The 9,146-nt window shown below is 32.5% G+C and overlaps 1 protein-coding gene across 1 annotated transcript; it reads left to right on the forward strand.

Annotated features, from left to right (window-relative positions):
- Window positions 1-2,172: 2,172 nt before the first annotated feature.
- Window positions 2,173-8,857, forward strand: LOC127845928 (uncharacterized). Its single transcript, XM_052377107.1, has 4 exons — window positions 2,173-2,340; window positions 7,708-7,772; window positions 8,429-8,489; window positions 8,745-8,857. The coding sequence occupies exons 1-4, from the start codon at window positions 2,199-2,201 to the stop codon at window positions 8,855-8,857; spliced, it is 381 nt and encodes a 126-aa protein (XP_052233067.1). The 5' UTR covers window positions 2,173-2,198.
- Window positions 8,858-9,146: the final 289 nt, after the last annotated feature.

A 9,146-nucleotide genomic window follows, 5' to 3' on the forward strand; every position in this document is an offset into this window, starting at 1 on the left:
GACTTGTACAATCACTTATCACGGATCTATAAAGATTTTCAAACAAATGACGCGTTTTGTATGAACTCTGTGATGTATTATACATACAATAATCGGATTTCGATGTTGCAATCACTCAGTCTTAAAAAATTTAATGAGCCGCGCTCTGTGAAAAGGGGGTTTAATGCATGTGCGTACAGTGTCATCCCAGATTTGCATGTGCAGTGTGCACAGGCTAATCAGGGACGACACTTTCCGCCTAAACTGGATTTTAGCTAAGAAGAGACTTTCTTTAAACAAAAAATATCATAAAAGTGGGAAGTGTCGTCCCTGATTAGCCTGTGTGGACTGCACAGGCTAATCTAGGGCGACACTTTACACACATTCATTAAACCCCCTTTTTCACAGAACACGGTCCAAGTCGATTCGTTAGTACCGCATTAATTTATAAGTGCTAATTTGTGCTTCGTTTGGACAATGATCATTTGTGTATCAATGTATTCGGACAATCTTACAAATGTTAGTTTATTGGCATCTGTGTAACGGAAATGTAAATCAATTAATATGCGTGACAAACTGTTCAGAAAATTGCACGAGCGTGTGCAAGCTCAGTTTTTTTATAGTACGGGATTCAACCCGAATCTGCCAAAATGTTTTCTGGACCGTTAATAACAAGTGGAATAGCGATGAAAACAAAAACTGTTTGCAATAGTGGAACAAATGTCAAATTATTAGTCGCATATATCCCATGTTATATTAGGACAAAAATTAATGTTGAAACTAACGGTTTTGCTTTGATATTGTATCGGAACGTTGTCAATGTGAACATCGTATTAAAGTTGATGAATTGCAGTTAAACAAAACACACTGCTGGTCATAACACTCTTTTTATTTCCCGGAAAAACGAACCAACGAACAGTTGACTTCCAATGTATAAAGGTTTTTTTGCGATTGTCGTTAGATAATATTTATGCACGTTTTGGCATGTATTGATTTTTTCATTAAATGCCTTAAATTGATCAATGTAAACATTTCAACTAAATAGCTCCAGTAAAATAATCAAAGAAAGAAAAAACAGTACCACTGGCCGTAACCCTGGGAGTACAAGTCCATCTCTTAAACGACTCGGCCATCCATGCTCATGAATCAAGAAGTGTATTTTATACTTTATTTGAGCAAATCTCGTTATATCACAAAATATAACGATAACAACAAACCTAAATTATTCGATCGTTTATCGTAAAGCTTTATAATTTTCAGTTTTTAAAATCGTCAAAAGATTTATATAAAGGATATTTTAGAACATGTTAAAAGTCAGTATTACAGTTTCCTCGTAAATATCATAACTAGAACGAAAATTTGCAAATCTGATTTTTTTGTTAATTTTTGTTTGTATGTATTGATCCCAATAACTCATATTGATCGAATTGTTTTTAATTAATGGAAATAAACTTCCTGTTAAGTAGACTATGATGCAACAACGGCGATTTTGGATGTAAATTTAAAGTATGTTTGCATTAAATATCTGATTCAACCAATATAACGTTGGATTGTAACTGCTTGTAAATACTTAGCTATGTGCTCCTAATAGCTTGTTGATTTTAGCCGAAGTCTGTTTTCGCGCTTAACTAATCGAACACATACGACAAAATACAGGCACCATGATCCGTATGGTTTACGCTAGATAACGTACATTAAACGGACGTGCGCAGATTTTCTTCTTTTTGAAATAATAACTTCAATAATGTATTATAATAAGTATGTGATATATTGAATGAAATTAACGTGTTACACCAGCAAGAACAAATAAGAATTTTAAAAAAAATGCCGTACCCTGGAATCGAACCCATGACTTCTGGAAGCAATATCTAATGCGCATCCACTGCGACACGCATGCTTAAGTGAATTTCGAGTTAATATTGGACATACATGTTTGTTTTTTTCAAACTAAACAAAAGCGTTGCAATCGCTTTATTATTTTTACATTCTTTTTGTGACAATTATATATGTATGACCAAACATTTTCAACCTTTTTCTTAGAAGTGTTATTTACTTTGTTTCAATTAAATTTATTATTTTGTTGTATAAATCTCTTACGAATATTTTTTTTTACATCGTCATTTTACCAAATTGTAAATAAGTTTAAGGCAAATGCTCAACGGGATACGCTTTGTTAAAGCAAGTACACCTTCATTGCAGAACAGCACGCTAACATTGTCATGCCAGCAATGATGCCTGATGTGCATTCGTCATCCTGCTTGCTGTTGACCTTGGCCTTTGTCGTTCTAACATGCTCTCAAGAACAATCCCCAGCACCTGCCGGAATCCGCCTTTCAGTGCCAGAAAGCGAGTTTAACCGCTGTAAGTTTTAGTGTTGTATATAGTCGGTAATCTTGATTCATTTTCAGTCAATTCAAGCCATGTTTTGGACCAAACAATTGTTCATAGCCGAAGCAAAACAGAAATGAGCATTTAGAAAACATGATGTTTAATAAAGCTTATATACTACTGATTAAGATATGTAATCGTAAATGTAAATGAGAGTTTTAGTGACAATCGTTTTGTCTCTGGAGGTTATTTATCCTAAATCATAGATGTATTACAAAATATTGCATGTTGTGTGCTTATCAGTTCAATTAAGACAAATATCAATGTGATAAATCGTTAGTCATTACAAACTTTGATGAACTACTTTCATGAAAATTACATTTGAATAATAAAATTGTATGAATACATATATTTTTACTCGCCGTGTTGTACACACACTGTGTTCAAATCTATACAATGCATTTTAGCAGTAATTTAGACAACCAAAGATTGCTTGAAGCTATATTTTGCCCCGCCTGGTTTCAGTTACCGCTCTGAGTATTCATCGGCGGACACATTTCTTGAAGAAGATCCAGTTCGACAATTTGACTGGCCACGACAATGACTTGTCATGGACACTTACCAAGTGAGAATAAAACGTGTGGTGTAATACTAATCAATATTGATCAGCAAATCTCTAGTCATATCAATATGTAATACGTAATGATGCTTCTGGTCTATAAATACTTATATAATTCTATATATTAATTGACCGTGATCACTTTAGAATTTTGCCACTTCAACGATTAATATTGTCGGAAAAACACATGTGTTTTTTTTTTTTGGTACGCCTTATACGTTTTTCACATTATGAATAAAACCAATGTGGATATTAAAATACAATTAATGTGTAACACATATGTGTAAATGTGAGATAAATGTACTCTGGCATTTAGAGATATTGTTGTGTCGTGTAAGGCTAGCGTCAATATGAGAGCAATTTATATAAAACAATTGAACACCCTATACATGTACGACATTTACTGCTTAATCGACGACAATGAATCTGTATAAAATAAAAAGTGTAAAACATAAAAACATCACAAGGTCAAATGTTAAACGATATTAAAAAACTTGATCTTCCTATAATATGCAGCCATTTTAGTTTCATGAATGCGACGCAAATAGAATGTTCTCAGTTCATAGTTAAAAAATATGGATAGTTCTAAATTGAACGTTTTAGTTAAGTGAATTTAATTTGTTTTTGTTTTTGTTTTATTTCAAAACAAATCCATTTACGTTATATATAATCCTTCAACTAAGTGCTTGACAAATAGTTTCTGCAAAATAAGTATTAACGCAACACATGGAACCTTGCGTAATTGTTCTCTGATGATAGATTGGTCAATGTCGGGGGTATTTGTTATCGGAAAGGCAACAAGGTACGTTTCCATGCTATTAGTTTTGTTTGCCTAAAATAAACTGATGAAATGGTCATTAAATTGGAAATTATATCTCTTGTATTGATCAGTTATTTGAATATAATGATAATTATTTGCTTGAAACAATAAAAAGAAAAAGTGAATGAATAACTTTGCAAAAAATGTGGCGTACCGAATCCTATTTCAAAAACAATCTCGGTGGACTCATGATGTTTTTCATCAAAACGATGTGTTCGGTGTGGTAATGTTTTCCCCTCTTTTACGTGACTGTTCATATTAATCAAAAAGGTGTAGTTGCTTATAAAGTTATCAAGTTATCTGTTTGTAACGAAACTGATGTTAAGCTTTGTGTTATTAAGAAATATGTTCGTAGTAAACATTCGCATTGGAAAATTTAAATGAACTACCTAAATGTTTTCTTTAAAGACAGGATGTGGTTAAAATTAAAATCAATATCTAAAAATAAGTCCATTTTTAATGCTTCATTTTTTATTACAAATTATTTGCATTTATGTTTAATCACTTGCAAGTCTTACTTGTTTTAAGATTTTTCACCTTATGCTACGATCTATTTTTAGTAGACATTGCAAAGCCCCGTTTGCATTAACACGTTATGTCGCGCTCACATATTCAACAACAATGGCTGAAGCAATGATTGATCGAACATCTCATATAATGGACGATTGTTTCCTGTCATTTTTTTTAATTTGCAAGTAGTGAATATGCATGTATTATTGACATTGTGAATATAACCATAATCGGAATATAATTTTGAATTGACAATGTGGCTGACATTTTCACACATATCAACTAATGAGGAATGTTGAAAGCTGAAATGTTTCCTCTCTTGAAGACAATTTAAATGAAATTGAAATCCAAAAAATCTTAATATTTGCACACGACGTTGATCTTATTGTGAAAGGAATAACATATGTTGCTCGAAAATTAGACTGTGGTTTAACATTAAATATTTAGAATATTTGTTTCTGAAGAGCGCTTCTGCTTCATGAAATAGTTGAGCTATTTGTCACTTGTCGTCATTAAATGACCTAGTGTTATGTCTTGTATGCGTAACCTGAGTTTAACATATTTTTTTATAGTCCAATTCAAAGCCAACGGAAACTGGAAGTAGAAATTGGATCAGTGTCCATTCAGTATACGTTCCAAGCAGGTATATACACAACGTATGAATACTTTCGTGTAGTTTCAAATTATTATTGCATAAACTCTAACTATAATGCCCTCTGGCGGGTTGCAGAAACTTGGCAAAAGAGGGCTTGAACGGCAGAAATCGTGTATTAACAAGGCGATTCACGTGCCGTTCAAGCCCTGTGATATGTTTTTCATATTCATAAACTGGTCCACGCGCACTTACTTCCCTTAGTAATGGCTGGATTAAATGAAGTAATTATGAACTTTGTTAAAAAATCCAGCCTTTGACGACTTTTCAAGCACAAATGGGGAACTGAATAAGCACCAGTTTCCTCATGCATGCAGGGATAAAGGCAATTGATATTTCAATCCACATTTCAAATTATACCATCTGCACTCTCTTTACAACAGCTTTATTTTATTAGCAACGTCAATGAAGTTAAGGTTATTTACTCAACACTATCAGAAGACTATGCTGTTAATGTAAGTGTTTATGTACCTTCAACGTTCCTGCTGTATGCTTGAAATACTTCAGTAGTAATATCATGAACATGTTGGCAGTATTAATTTTTTAACAAATTTAGTTGGAACGAAATAAGATAAACCTGTACGAAAGAAACATCTATGCAAAAAAATGACTTATTCTGACGATATATTGTCACGTAATCGCTTATTGTTCGTGCCAAACACACAGTAACAAACAAAGTTCATTTCTCTTCATTTAATATTGTGTAACCTATCGTTCGATTTCACGTCATGCGCATATTGCCATAATGACGTGACTCGCATTAACTACATTTTTCTACATTGCGAATAAGGCAAGTCCCTTTCTATTTATGTCAATTTATCCGTATAACAACGTGGAATGAAATACTCAACAACAACGCCATATATGAATTCCAGTCCAATTTAATATCTGATACAATTCATATTTTCAATCATACAAATGCAGTCTGATAACTACATGATTGGATATTTCTCGATCCGTTCACCTCAAAATCTAAGCCAAGTGTGTCTTATTCTGACAAAACATCTACATTTTGTTTACAGGTTAATTTGCATAAAACTCAATTATAACTTTGATTGGTCATTAGTGTCCGTTTCTGCACGTGCTTATTGTTGGTTAAACAGGCACAATTGCAATCGTCTTTTCAATGGCTGTAAGAAATAACTTAATAAGATTAGACTTCCCGTGTCAATACTGTTGACCACTTTATCAAGTAAGCTACTTTGTTGCATACACGTCTCCGGGTAGCAGATTCATTCGTTTAGAATATCCTATCTTTGCTCTTTCAAATTGTTGATTTAGGATACTTCAACAATGAATGCAACAGTATGCCAGGTTTTTACTTGCAAGAGTTTAACAAATAGAAATAAATTTCAAATCCTATTATCATGGCCAATATATCACAAATATTTATTATTAAATTTCCAAACTTTATTTATGTTTGAAATCTCATCACATTATTAATATTATCTGTAATTAAATTTCTATCATATTGTTATTTATAACATTATATTTATGCCATTTGAATAAACAATATGTTATATGGATAATTAACTAATTAGTTTATTTATCTCTACGGGGCTGTACGTTACAATATGTTTCCTTGACGACCAGTAAATACCAATATTATTCCTCATTTCTAACTTTGCGAGGCTGATTTTCAAATTTGCATTAATCCACTGTTTTAACACATTTCGAATCTAAAACTGCCTATCGGAAGGTAAAGCCTCGTCATATCTGATGATGACCGAGTGAGGCATATGTAAAACACAACCTTGAACTGTATGATGTCATATGAAACAATCGAATTATTTTGTCGATGTCGAATGAACAAGACGTATTGTTTTCAATGTTATTTTAATTAATTTTGGTATGTGTGAATTGTTTATGCAATAATAGCAAAAATATAAATTTTTCTCGGACATAATTATCTGCGGGCGCTCGAAAAATCCGTTCTTGCCCGAGTGCGCAGCAGCACTCGGGCAGGAACGGATTTTTCGAGCGCCCGCAGATGATCATGCCCTCGAAAATGTGTATTATCTCTATATTGTTTGTGCGTAAAATGTGCACGAATGTATTATTCAACATATATATATATTTATATAATATATATTGGAATGAAGTCCTCCAAAAATTAAAACACTTGGACCACCAATTCAATTTTTTCACATGATCGTTCATTCAACAAATAGTTAATTGCTTTAAAGTGCAGACAAAGGCAAACAAAAATATTTTTAAACTCTGAAGGTTTGACGAATACAATGAAGAAAGGCAAAATAAATCAAATAGATTTTAAAAGTATATCAAGTTTTTCGACGGTCAAAGGGTAAAGGACAGCATGGTCAGTATATCGCAATATCTTACTCGTGTCTTAAAGTCACAACAAATCTTGTTGATTGAATATCACTTATTTTGAATGGATAATACATGTATGATATCACAGTCTCGACGCAAATAAGGCACGGAACTGAATCTACAATTTGTATTCGCGAGTCAATAGACACTGATGTATCATAATTAGACACATAGATATATAACATCGAATACTATGACCTATTCTACAAATGCAACTGAACAAGTGTTCAAAGACTCACTAATTAACTAGTATTTACAGTTGAAATTTATACCCTACGTATTAGGAAACAAGCTAGATTTGATACAGTCTTGTGATATAAAAATTACAACTATGTTTCACGAATATAAAAACATGAAAACTCAGAAACTGAAATATCTGTGGTTGTTAAACCTTTGGAAATTAAAATTAAAAGTTGAAACCAAAACCGCCTGTTATTGCTTTGGTATTTTCTGTTCTTGTTGCAGTCATGAAAGGCGGCTCACTGGCGTTAAAAATAGGTCGATGTTCGTTGGAAATATCCCAACTTAGTGTGAAGTCAACCGAGTGTGAGCCCATAGTATGCAATTCTATTTGTACTTGTTGTGTGTGTATGTGCTGTGTCGTTTGTTTTGCAACTATTCTCCCTCGCACAAATAATACTATTTCTTACATGCCAGCGATATCGAATTATTTCAAGTCCAACTTAGTAAGGATTAAATAACTTGACATAAACCTGTTTTTGTGTGATTTTATTCTTAAAAAAGTGTTTATTTCGAAATTGACTACAACGCTTTACTTTTTCGATTTAATCATACAATCTGAGTCACGTATACAAGTATAACACTATTTCATTATTGCATTCGTTAAAATATCCGTCTAAATTCTCTGCGATATACTTTCATATACATTCATTTTATGTAGTAACACTATTTTGTTATTTGGACATTTTTAGAATAAGGTTGATTTCAGGACACAATTCCTTCTATATAAAGTAAGAAATAGTATAGCCATGTAGCGGTGTAACATTATTGGAGGTATTTTATCACACATGTTGCTTGATTTAAGTATTATGTCACAGACTATGGTATAAGAAAATTGCAATGTAAAGAATAAAACGATTTTGTGTAACAATATATTCGCTAATTTAGCTTTCAATACATATTCCAAAATACTCGGTGTCATGGTGTACTGAAACTATTTTTGTAGGTTTGCAGGAATCTCACAGAATTGAATGTTGTTGTGCAAAACAAGATCGCATCTTCACACCGTAAGAAATTATTATATTGACAAAGCATGCTTTTATTAATTCATATTAATGTTTTTGTTTATAAACGGAACATATATTTATCTATGCATAGAATTTATATAGTATTGATTATATCCATTAATCAAATATCAAAATATACAGGCTTCGTTAAATACAGATAAAACGTATTACTGTTTACTTGTCAAAGTCAGTATTTGCGTTTGTATCATGGAATATTAAGTGGCTCAATTATAAACTGGTTAACTATTTTACCAGTGAAACAGAGCTACAGTAAGTTTGGAGAGAATGTCACGATAGACGCCACGTTCCTGAGCATGAATATGAGCAAAGGAGCATTCCACACTCTTCACAAGGTATTTGTCACCTAAATGCACAATACATTATATCTTCATGATATCCGAATGAACGTGTTACGTTATGGTATTCGATATTTATATTACATCATTAAAAAAAATCTAATGCTCATTTTGTCTCAAAATACTAGACTTATGTGAGAATACTAAATTATTAAGGAATGGATTATTTTACATTTGATTGTAATATCAAAAGTGGCGTGTTATAGGGAGATAGGGAGATGTTTGTTTCAACGGCAAGTGTTTAGCGGTAACGGACACTGAGTTTTCACACGAGCCGCCGTCAGATGGCATTTCTTTCGAC

This window comes from Dreissena polymorpha, chromosome 9 (assembly GCF_020536995.1).
Source record: "Dreissena polymorpha isolate Duluth1 chromosome 9, UMN_Dpol_1.0, whole genome shotgun sequence".
Lineage (NCBI taxonomy): Eukaryota > Metazoa > Mollusca > Bivalvia > Myida > Dreissenidae > Dreissena > Dreissena polymorpha.